Raw genomic sequence first — 12,783 nt, 5'->3', positions numbered from 1 at the left:
CCCGCCCTCCCCATTCAGCTGATGATTCAGTGCTCCTCCATGTTGAACACCATTTGGATGAAACACTAAGGGTGAAAAGGGTGCAGAATGAACTCTGGGTGGGGGACTTCGACTGAGCTGGCCAAGTCCTAAAGGATATAGCTGTTAGACTGGGCCTGTGGCAGGTAGTGAGGGAACCAACAAGAGGGAAAAGCATACTTAACCTCATCCTCACCAACCTGTCTACCGCAGATGCATCTGTCCATGACAGTATCAGTAGGAGTGATCACTGCACAGTCCTCCTGGAGACAAAGTCTTGTCTTCACATTGAGGGTGCCCTCCATCGTGTTGTGTGGCACTACCACCGTGCTAAATTTGATAGATTTCAAACAGACCTAGCAATTCTGGGCAACCATGAAGTGCTGTGGGCCATCAGCAGCAGCAGAATTGTACTGGAACACAACCTGTGACCTCATGACCTGGCATATCCCCCACTCTACCACTACCATCAAGCCAGGGAATCAACCCTGGTTCAATGAAGAGTGCAGGAGGGCACACCAGGAGCAGCACCAGGAATACCTAAAAATGAGGTGTCAACTTGGTGAAGCCATAACACAGGACTACTTGCGTGACAAACAACATAAGCAGCAAGTGATGGACACAGCTAAGCGATCCCGCAACCAATGGATCAGATCTAAGCTCTGCAGTACTGCCACATCCAGTCGTGAATGGTGGTGGACAATTAATCAACTCACTGGAGGAGGAGGCTTCACAAATATCCCCATCCTCAATAACGGGGGAGCCCAGCACTAGTGCAAAAGGTAAGGCTAAAGCGTTTGTAACAATCTTCAGCCAAAAGTGCCAAGTAGATGATCCACCACGGCCTCCTCCAGAAGTCCCCAGCATCACAGATGCCAGTCTTCAGCCAGTTCTATTCATTCCACGTAATATCAAGAAATGGCTGAAGGCACTGGATAGTGCAAAGGCTATGAGCCCTGACAATATTCCGGCAATAGTACTGAAGACTTGTGCTCCAGAAGTTGCTACACCCCTAGTCAAGCTGTTCTAGTACAGCTACAACATTGGCATCTACCCATCAATGTGGAAAGTTGCCCAGGTATGTCCTGCACACAAAAAGCAGGACAAGTGCAACCCAGCCAATTAGCCCCATCAGCCTACTCTCAATCATTAGTAAAGTGATAGAAGGGGTCATTAACAGTGCTATCAAGTGGCACTTGCTTAGCAAATAACCTGCTCGCCTGGTGCTCAGTTTGGGTTCTACCAGGGTCACTCAGCTCCTGACCTCATTACAGCCTTGGTTCAAACATGGACAAAAGAGCTGAACTCTGGAGGTGAGGGGAGAGTGACTGCCCTTGGCGTCAAGGCAGCATTTGACCAAGTGTGGCATCAAGGAGCCCAAGCAAAACTGAGGTCAATGGGAATCGGGGTAAACTCTCAGCTAGTTGGAGTCATACATAGCAGTAGGGAAGATGGTTGGAGGTCAATCATCTCAGCTCCAGGACATCACTGCAAGAGTTCCTCAGGGTAGTGTCCTCGGCCCAACCATTTTCAGCTGCTTTATCAATGGCCTTCCTTCCATCATAAGGTCAGAAATGGGGATGTTTGCTGATGATTGCACAATGTTCACCATTCATGACTCTTCAGACACTGAAGCCACCCATGTCCAGCAAGACCTGGACAATATTCAGGCTTGGCCTGTTAAGTGCTAAGTAACATTCACACCACACAGGTGCCAGGCAACGACCATCTCCAACAAGAGAAAATTTAACCATCGCTCCTTGACAATCAGTGGCATTACCATCACTAAGTCCCCCACCATCAACTTCCTGGGGGTTACCGTTGACCAGAAACTGAACTGGACTAGCCATATAAATACTGGCTACAAGAGCAGGTCAGGGGCTAGGAATCGTGCAACGATTAACTCACCTCCTGACTCTCCAAAGTCTGTCCACATCTACAAGGCACAAGTCAGGAGTGTGATGGAATACTCCTCACTTGCCTGGATGAGTGCAGCTCCAACAGCACTCGAGAAGCTTGACACCATCCAGGGCAAAGCAGTCCGCCTGATTGGCACCCCATCCACAAACATTTACTCCCTCTACCACCGACTCACAGTGGCAGCAGTGTGTACCATCTGCAAAATGCATTGTAGGAACTTAGCAAGGCTCCTTAGACAGAACCTTCCAAACCTATGACCACTACCACCTAGAAGGACAAGGGCAGCAGGCACATGGGAACACCACCATCTGCAAGCTCTCCTCCAAGTCACTCACCATCCTGACTTGGAAATATATCGCCGTTCCTTCAATGTCGCTGGGTCAAAATCCTGGAACCCCTTCCTAACAGCATGATGGGTGTACCTACACCACACGGACGGCAACGGTTCAAGAAAACAGCTCACCACCACCTTCTCAAGGGCAATTAGGGACGGGCAATTAATGCTGGCCTAGCCAGTGACATCCACATCCCATGAATGAATAAAAAGAAACATAAATGCAAAATATTGTTACATAGTCACAGGCTCAACTCTGCCCCTGTCCATGTTGGCAAGCGCGCTTTCTTTGAGGGGGTGTGTTAATGAGAGCAGTTCTGTGAGCAGTTTGGAGATTGTGGCTGTTGCAGTGAAATAGCTGAGAGTCTGTGAGATGTAGGTGAGTGAGGGTTGTAATCATAGTGAATGTGAGAGGATGAGGGAAAGTAGTTGTAGTGAAGGGTGATGCAGTGATTGTTGGACAGTGAAGGCAAGTGGGGGAGGGGAGTCATTAGATCTGCCAGTGTTGCTGTTGATAAGTGGCAGATCCGTGAGCTCGGAGTGGTATTCTCACCTCTAGTTAGATGATTATGTTTTTTGGGACATTGCAGCCATGTCCCGGGTGCAATGATCCTTCCATTGACATACTCTTCTCATGGCCTCCTGAGTTGATGCCTGAAGGGTTTCCTGCCCCTGGGGAGGTGAGAAATGGATGTAATTCCTCCTGTTCACTGCCTAGAGACCAGGGTCTCCAAGGCAGCAGCTAGTGGAGAGCTTTGGTGTCCCCTCAACTGCCTTTCTCCAGCCATTCAACCCGAGGTGTTTCTCTGTTGTCGGTAGCCAGAATGCACCTCCTCTTTAATAGTTGCTGACTACTTTTACATGGCAAATGATACCCAATATCCATCCCCGCCACAGCCATGTAGCCAATAAACAGCTTGAGTACCATCATTAAAATTATCAGAACATCATATGCAGCAGAGGCACACCTGCGTACGGAAACCACCAAATTACTAGCGCAATAAGTACTTGAAAATTTGCAGGGCTGGGAAAAAGCCAGGGGAATGGGACTAAACTGGATACCAAAAAGCCGACACAGACACAATATGCTGAATGGGTTCCTGCGCATTGTGATTCTATGAAGGATGTGTTGATTCTCCAGTCCGTATATCACTGTTTTTTTCTGAATTTCTTTGGGCCACGTTTTAAGGCTCTCTAATCTGTCCCAGCACCCAAAGCATTGCTTTAACACCCCCATATCTGCTCAATCAGCATCCTGTTTGCTCATGATTTGTATCTGTTTTCTGCTGACCTACAAAATTTGTTATGACGTGTCGTACCTTGTAGTGACAACACTAAGCCCACTCCTACAACCCATACATGCGTACCTGCCCTTCAAAAGTCTTGCGCTAAGTTTGATTGCCATTAAATATAAGTAATGTGTGTTCTTCCCCCCAGGAACTGTACAATAATTTGGGGTGCAGCAGTGATGGTGGTGTTGCTGGCCTGGTGGTATTATCCACCTCCACTTAGTTCTATCCAAGGTTCACAACTGCTGGAAGTCTCAACCATGCCTTCAATATGGCTTTTCCTAATGTTCTCATAGCTAGCCTCTCTGCCCCCATCTTCCAAAGCCTCAACTTGTTCAAGACACCACAGTCTGATACCCTTGCCTGCACTAAGCTTCCCACCTTCCTGATATTGCTGAGATGTTTAAGTATGTCAACCCTTTTGCTAGATTTAAGCAACAGGTCAATAAGTCAATCGGCTTAAACATTTGTTGTTCAGTGTATTGATAAAAATAAGTAGCCCTCAGGCAGGTGTCCACAATAATGGAACCCAATTGTGTGCAACTTTGATGTAAGCAAATCCCAAAAGCTTGTAAGTGTTTCCCAGATCATGAAAACTTTCAGTACCCAATGGTAAATGAAGCCAGCCCTGTTGCATGTAACCACACTTCATTCTGGTGTGGGAATATTCTCTGGAACAGGATTTGTTTTCATATTGCCAAAAAGTTCCTTGAAATTTGTTTCATCTCAGCCCACCATATTTTCTCCTTTCGAACTTGATGATCGTACACTCTGAGGCCATAGACATTGAAGGTCAAAGCCGTTTCTGCATCAGTCAGAAAGAGGTGTGATTTGAGTGGGATAAATCTCAGTTAATATGACTCCCCCAGCAGGTCATGATCTTGAATGACTCATCCTAATTGGATGAGTTGAAATCATATGTGGACCATCTTGGGAAAGATGAACTTCAAAAACCAATTTAAGTTTATCAGCTGCCATTAAATTAGATTGACTGATGGGCCACTTTGAAGATGATTAAATATCATTGGGGTGTGTAATATTCAACTGAGTGAGACTAGCTCTCACTTTAAAATGGCCTAGAGTTTGATTAAATGGTAGGCCTCATTTAACCAGGACTAAAATACTAGGAGCTGCATGTTTTATTTTTTCTAATAGAATTCTGCACTTGTAACTGAAATTGATTCTCGCACTTTCTCTTTTGCTCTCTCCTCATTCAAGCACCCAGAAGAATAACATCATTAGAAAAAGCATATGCTGCTTTACAGGGTAAGCTCTCTATTCCTCTTATTGTACCTTTGAATGACTGCAAGTGTAGCTCTCTTAATGTACGCGTGGGCATTGCATCATAATTCTGCTAACTGCTTCCATTGACAGGACAAATGTCTGACCATTTGAAATGAGAATTGCACTCTCTGGTGCACTAGGCAAAAGATATGGCCCCTGTGTGTGCTTTCCCAATCCTTAAGCCAAAGGTTCAACTTACAATCACTGATGAGTGGCCCACAGTCTTTCTAGTGGCCTGTAGACAATATTGAAACAGTTTATGCACTTGTATTGAATTTTAGTTCAGCCGGTTAAGTGGAGAATGTCCAAGCTCTGGAGGAAAGCTCACAGCAAGTTGGAGCTTGCACTGTTATAAGTGCAAGAGAATGGTTTGGGTATTGGGGCAGGGTACACAAGCCACTCAGAGTCATAGAATTAAATCTGCCCCCCTGTCTTGATTATTCAATTTTTCACTATGAAACAATGTATTTCACTTTCCACACAGATTTTCTGTAATATTTCTGTCAGTCAGAAGGGCTTGGAATGGATACAATGCGGATAAAGTCATATGATCATAAGAAATAGATGCAGCAGTAGGCCATTCGGCCCCTCAAGTCTGCTTTGCCATTCAGTAAGGTCATGATTGATCTTATTGTGGCCCTAACTCCACTTTCCTGCCTGCCCCTGATAACCTTTGACTCCCTTGTTGATGAAGAATCGGTCTCACTCAGCTGTGAATATATTCAATGATCCAGCCTCCACTGCTTCTGTGGAAGAAAATTCCAAAGACCAACGAACCTCCAAGAGAAGAAATTTCTCCTCATCTCAGTCTTTATGGGGAGACTTCTTATTTTTAAACTGTGCTCCCACAGATTCCCCTATGAAGATAAACATCCTCTCAGCATCTACCCTGTCGAGCCCCCTCTAGAATCTTAAATGTATTCTCTCATTCCTCTAAACTCCAATGAGTATAAGCCCAACTTGCTCAATCTTTTCTCAATGACCCTTCATCCCAGGAATCAGCCTAGTGAACCTTCTCTGAACTGCTTCCAAAGCAAGTATATCCCTCAAGTAAGGAGACCAAAACTGTACACAATACTTTAGATGTGGCCTCACCAATGCGCAGTTGTGGCAAGACTTCCATACTCCATCCCCTTTGCAATAAATGACAACATTCAATTAGCCTTCCTAAATACTCGCTGTACCTGCATACTAACTTCTTGTGGTTCATGTAGAAGGGCACCTAGATCCCTCTGTGCCACAGCATTCTGCAGTCTCTCTGCATTTTGCCACATTGTTCACCATGTTTCAATTTTTTGCCCATTCACTTAACCTATCTATAAACCTTTACAGACTCTTGTATCCTCCTCACAACTTGTCTTTCTACTATTTTTGTATTGTTAGTAAATTTGGCTAGAATATAGTTGGTCCCTTCATCCAAGTCGTTAATATAGATTGTAAATAGTTGAGGCCCCAGCACTAAATCCTATGGCACTCCACTAGTTACAGTTTGCCAACCTGAAAATGACCCATTTATCTTGAGTCTGTTTCATGTTGGTTAGCCAGTCCTCTATCCACTCCAATATATCACCCCCAACACCATGAGCTCTTATCTTGTGTAGTAACATTTTACATGGCACCTTATCGAATGCCTTTTGGAAATCCAAATTCACATCATCTGGTTTGCCTTTATCCACCCTGCTTGTTACACCCTCAAAGAACTCTGATAAATTGATCAAACACAATCTCCCTTTCACAAACTGTGTTGACTCTGCCTGATTGTATTATGATTTTCTAAACGTTCTGTAAATATTACTTCCTTAATAATGGATTCTAGAATTTTCCCAGTGACAGATGTTAGGCTAACTGGCCTATAGTTTCCTGCTTTCTGTTTCCCTCCTTTCTTGAATAGGATATTACATTTACGGTTTTCCAATCCACTAGGGCCGCTCATGAATCTAGGGAATTTTGAAAGATTATGACCGATGTATCCACTATCTCTGCAGCTACTTCTTTTAGACCCTAGGATGCAGGTCATCAGGCTCAGGGCACTTGTCAGCCTTCAGTCCCATTCATTTTCCCAATACTTTTTCTCTAATGATTGTTTTAAGTTCCTCCCTCCCTTTTGGCTCTTGATTTTCTACTATTCATGGAATGCTCTTGGTGTCTTCCACTGTGAAGACATATACAAAATATTTGTTCATTTCCTCATTCCCCATTATTAATTCCCCATTCTCACTCTCTAAGGGACCAATGCTCACTTAAGCTACTCTTTTCCTTTTTAAATACTTTCCTTTTTATATGTAGAAACTCTCTCACTCTGTGTTTTTATTTCTTGCTAGTTTATTCTCACACTCTAATCCCCTAATCTATTTTTTAAAATTATCTTTTGTTGGTTTCTAAACATTTCCCAATCTTCTGGCCTACCACTAATCTTCACAGCACTGTACACGTTTTCTTTCAATTTGTTACCATCTTTAACTTCCTTAGACATGGATGGTGCATCCTTCTCGGAGTCTTTCTTTCTCAATGGAATATATTTTTGATGAGAGTTATGAAAAAGCTCCTGAAGTGCCTGCCACTGCTTCTGTACCATCTTATTTTTAAATCTACTTTCCCTGTCCACTTTAGTCAACTCTGTCTTTATACCCTTGTAATTACCTTTTAAGTTTAGGACATTTGTTTTAGACCCTCAAACTGAATGGAAAATTCTGTCATGCATGATCACTGTTGCTTGCAGGATCCGTTGCTCATCTTCCCTGCGGTCCCTGCTCTTGTCCAAACAGGCTGCAAGAACTTCGAACCTGTTGGACAAGTGCAAAGGCTGAGGCTCATTCATTGGCACCTTCTTGATCCCAATACCTATCTAACTTGCACTCGCTCCCTCTTGTCCATGACCATGACCCAAATCTGAAGTATCTACTTAAGGAATGTGACTGCCACTTGGAACAAAATGTCCAGGTTTTTTCTCCCTCCTTGATGCATCACAGTGTCCGAAGCTCGAACTCCAGCTTATCAACTCTGAGCCAAAGTTCCTTGATCTGCAGACACTTACTGCAGGTGTGGTTGTCATGGGCTGCACTGGTGTCCACCAGCTCCCACATGCTTCAGCTGCAACACAGCACTTGCACTGCCATCTTTAATGTGTTTTAATTAACTAATTAGGTTTCAAGTTTAGAAATACCACTCAATAATATCCACTTTACTTCCTTCACACTCCATTTATGGTACTCATGCTGTCTTGGAGTTTGATATTAGAGAAGCCAACCATGTGGGCAGAGCACTTTCATGAAATCCTTCCTCCTCTTTGTGCCCATAATGTGTTTTTAAGGCAAACCTTATATGTTAATAACTTACATTGCACAACCAGCTAGAGAAGAGGACAACATTTCATGGAAACGGATTATCTCAAAGGGAGTACAGTGGCTTGAAGCAGCAAATTCCAGGCAGTAGCCAAATAATCAGGAGGAGGCACATTCGAGTTCTGGTACTTTGCCCAAAGGGAAGCTAGATTTGATGTTGTGGGCTATCCTTAGCAGTTAACCCAGCTGAAGCTACTAATTATCTGCCTGGGAGTTGCTGTTGCTCAGAAAATGGTGCAAGATGCACAAAGATCTGAAAGGAATGCTCTGCTGATGAGACCAAGGTCCTAAGCCTCCAGTGTTGAACTTCATGCGATGTTGTAACATATTCAGCAATGTGATATCCTGAGAATTGAACAAATGCTTCTCTTTTCGTCATTTATATCATACATGCGATACTGTTTGGCTCAGGTGTGATGATAGCAATAGAAATATTATGCTAAATAAACTATTCATCCAGGGTTCCGACTATCCTTTAACATATTTTAATTTTAATTTTTGGATGAAAGAAAATTGCTGTGTACTGTCATTGTGTGTTCAGAAATTCACTGCTGTGTAAACTCTGTGAAAACGCCTGGCATCACTGGTTGGAAATAGTGAAAGGGCTCAGTGTGAGAGATCACTGGTGTGTAAATAGCACTATGGGGATGCTGATGTATAAATACTGAGAGAAATCGCTGGTTAAGAAGTTTGAGGGTTGATGGTTTGAAATACCATCACAGGTTTAATCCATTATTCTGGGATTAGCCAGAATGTTGTGGATTGTTTTAGCTGCTGTGGTGCAATTTGTCACAGCTGTTAACATGTGAGCAGAGTTTTCAGAGTAGGTTGTTGGATGTGGATTGGCCTGCTCTTAATAAAAGGGATTAATTTTTTCAGCTTTGTAGTTGCAGACCCTCAACACCAGGCAGGGAAAAGCCTCAAGTAAGAGCTGTGTAATTGTTAACATAGCGTGGCGGAGGTATGTGCTCTACTGAATGCTCTCTTCACCTTTTAATATTTTGGTCACCTTTCACAATTTAGAGGATGAAGAGGCAAACAGACTTGGAGAGAAGGTCATACTCAGAGAGCAAGTCAAGGAATTATTCAATGAAAAATACGGTATGTTCTCAGTTATTTCAATGAGTTGAAAATTTTTCACTGTCTCAGCTCTGTTTTCAAATTCTAATTTTCAGAAAATTTGTGATTTGTATTTTGGATCTTTTGAAATACTGATTTTGCTTTCAAATTCTGCTTTCCTCATGATTTCCAATAAGTGATGCTTCCTTGCTGCAAAGTAATCCCCTTCCTCTATTCCCCCGTGAATCACGTTGCAGAAAAATTCTGTAATAATATGGTCATAATGTACCCTGCAGTTAGCATGAGTTTTGCTCTGCATTGAGCCCTCTTTAGTACCATTCTTATTTAAGAATACATTGAAATCTGGAACTCTCATCTCCAGTGGATGCTGGAACAATTGAAGTTTTCAAGTCTGATTTTTGTTAGGTAAGGGTGTCAAGGGATTATTGATCAAAGGGGGAATGATCAAATGGGAATGAGTTGCTGATCAGCCATAATCTAACTGAATGGCAGAGCAGGCTTGAGGGACTGAATGGCCTAATCCTATTCCTAATGTTCCAATATAGATTTTGGTTCCTTGCCTTGCCTGAAGTTGAGAATCATTTCAAGAGTATGGTTCTGTGAGAGCCAGCTGCCCTGCAAAAACTCCCCCAAGATTCGTTCAAAGAAACATAAGATCATATAAAAGCCATTTGGTTGTTGGGAAGCCCAGAATGGACTCTTGAGGCTGGATTTTCATGGAAGAGGTGGTAAAATTGAGTTGGGAAACTTCCCAACTTGTCAGACCCATCTCCTTTAAAAATGTCCCTGTCCACCATAATTTTGTTCTGGCGAGGTGGGGTGGAATGGAGTTGGGCCTGCCACCTCTGGAGGCAGGCCTGTCACCTCTGGAGGCAGGCCTGTGGTGGTCAGATGGCAAGACTGGTAGGCTAGAATGCCCGCTTTTGTTTACTGAGATATGAGCCTAATTTTAATGATGAATGTTGGGTCCTCAAACCTTCACCCTTCAGCTCCTCAACCCCTTCCACATACCCCCTCACATCCCCATGCCCCTTCCATGCACCCTTAATACCCCCTTGCCCCCTCCATGTTCCCTCATACTACCATGCACCAATATTTCCACCCCCTCCCCCTGCATGCACCCCATGTATCCCCCGTTGTCACTCACCCAGTATCCACTATTGGAAAACCTCAGGAACCATGTCTTTGAAATAGAGGTGAAAAAAATAAACTTCTAACAATCTAACTTCAAACACACTTCAAAATGAAAAAAAAACTCTCATTCATAAAACCCATCCAAAACATTTATTCCCCTCAAATAGTCGATCTGTTGCAAAAACTAACATCTATTTCACTGACAATATCAAAGACCTATAAAATCTCCTTAAAACTCAAGCAATATATTAATTCAGCTCCCTGCTGTGATAAGTGGTTTTGGAGTTTTTGAAACCCTGCCAGGCATTCATAATAGGCTCAGCTATAATTTTTAAAACACTGGGAAATATTAACAATAAGGTCTATTGAAACTGTAAAATAAAACAGATAGCCTCTTGTTTTCCCCTCTAAGCTATACCAGATGTCCTGGCAATCAAAGTGCAGGAGCAGCTAAGGACTTTTTTTCCTCTGAGGGAAAGGTGTTGAAGTTTTCTTTTCTTCATTTTAAAAGGACTATGGGCATTTAAGTCACTTCAGATTATTACGCTAGAGATCCCAAGCAGTGTTTTCTTCAGTTTAGAATGCATAAAAGTTGTTTTCCCAATGGGAAAAGTATTCGAATGCATCTGAACACTTAGACAATGCTGATCAATGTAAAGGTCAACTTACATTTGCAGGACAGAGCCCATGAATCAATCACTGCAGTTAAAAAAAAATCTAACTGACAATACACCATCTAACTATTGAAACTGAAAGAACAGTTTTGAATTTCAAAGGCTGACAAAGAATTCCAGGAGCAGGTAGCTGTTTTTTTTTTTGTTTCCCCACTTGGAACTGGGATACTGTACAGTTCTCGCCTCCTCTGAGAGGCTGTTAATCACATCTACTTACTAAAGGAGCCTGAATCTACTAACATTTCTGGAGTGGATGAGTTTAAACTTCCACCCCCGCAACGGAGCTGGCAAGCACAGGAGTGCTGCATACGGGCTGACTCATGGTTCCTTATCCTGTGCCGGATAAAATTGCCAAAAATGGGAATGGGAGCAGGAAGCCAGGAAACTGGCCCCGCCCACCTTTTGTAAAGGGATCCCGCATCGTTCCAACTCGGGAAAAATCCAGGCCTTGATTTGGAACCCATATGGTAAACATTTGCAGAATAATTAGCAATGAGAGTTGGGAGAGAAGGGCATTGCTGCCAAGCCCAATTCTGTTTTTCAATAACATCTTCACATGTGATTTTTCTGGAAGGAGGTATATATAATAATTGGGAACACTATTCTTATCATCCTCTACAAGCTGCCCTCACTCAGACTAATTGAGATCAGATATCAAGACACATCCCTGGAATCAAACTCTTTTTACCTTCCCAGGTCTGTTTGCTCAGTGCTGCAACAGAGTAGTGCCTATACCCATGGAGCCATGGAGGGAACCATCTTTAATGTACCTTCAGTATCACCTCAGCCAACATCAACTTAGGAACCATAGTGCAACAATACTTTCAGGAGGGGGCAAGGAGATTTTTAAAATGCACTGTTAAAGAAACAATTTATTTTTGACCAACCAGATATCTCTAATGTATAGAAAATCATCACCATGTTTAAGAGGCTTAAAGTCAAGCTGTTGAGAAATCTACATCCAGCCGCAGAATTGTGGTTTCCACACCAGGGACTGCATGTGTTGCCAATCCATAGGGACATGTTCCACTTACCAAGTCCAAATCCCTAAGGGCCAGAAAAATAGGGTTCCAATTATGAGGTTTATAGGATTGTTATGTTTTAGGATGATGCCTTTAATTTAAGGCAAAATGAAAGGAGTCATATGACCTGTTCTGAAACCTGCCTGACAGCACGTGTGGGTGGTTTGATTGTTACAGATTAAAGGAAGGCTTAGATTGTTTAAGAAGAAGGTGCAAGGTGTTTACACTTGGAGAGAATGGCAGCAGCCTATGTGCTAACGGTGGATAGGCTGTGACTCTCCGAAGTCCCAGAAAAGTTTTGAGAATGTTGGTTTGTAAACAGTTGCACTTTAATCTGTCCCTTTACTTCCAAGATAAAAAGGAGTTGGAATCTCAACGATAGATAATTAGCACCTCTACCTGGATACAAAACCCATGTGATTCACATTGCCATGGAGACGGGTTTTGAGAAGGGAAGGGTCTAAGATATCCTGGAAAGCTTACCGACAACGCTAATCTGTCATGACTTGGGAGAGGAAAAGTTGCTCTAGGCAACTGGGGTTCACCATGCAGGAATGTGGGTGGGAGCTTGCGCTCAGATTGGAAAGATAAAATTCATAAGCAGTTAAAACGAGACTGGAAGGTTCACCTAGTATGTGCTAGAGGAAGAATCTCCAGGGAAAAACCCCTCACCATGAAAGACAGCTC

The 12,783-nt window shown here is 43.1% G+C and overlaps 1 protein-coding gene across 11 annotated transcripts in view; it reads left to right on the top strand.

Moving 5' to 3' along the window:
- gtf2ird1 (GTF2I repeat domain containing 1) overlaps positions 1-12,783 on the top strand; it is a 200,237-nt gene that overhangs the window by 170,208 nt on the left and 17,246 nt on the right. For 10 of the 11 annotated variants that reach the window (XR_013577523.1, XR_013577522.1, XM_078548429.1 and 7 more), the window contains 2 exons: positions 4,780-4,827; positions 9,210-9,287. Coding sequence is in view for 9 of the 11 variants with exons in the window: in XM_078548429.1 (XP_078404555.1) it covers positions 4,780-4,827; positions 9,210-9,287 (126 nt within the window). In the remaining 2 variants the exon portion in view is untranslated. The remainder of the gene's footprint in view (positions 1-4,779; positions 4,828-9,209; positions 9,288-12,783) is intronic. The other variant, XM_078548436.1, reaches the window with a different exon arrangement.

This window comes from Cetorhinus maximus, chromosome 9 (genome assembly GCF_964194155.1).
Source record: "Cetorhinus maximus chromosome 9, sCetMax3.hap1.1, whole genome shotgun sequence".
NCBI classification, from domain to species: Eukaryota; Metazoa; Chordata; class Chondrichthyes; order Lamniformes; family Cetorhinidae; genus Cetorhinus; species Cetorhinus maximus.
The sequence above is the reverse complement of the archived record's forward strand: the minus strand, read 5'-3'. Positions and strand labels throughout refer to the sequence as shown.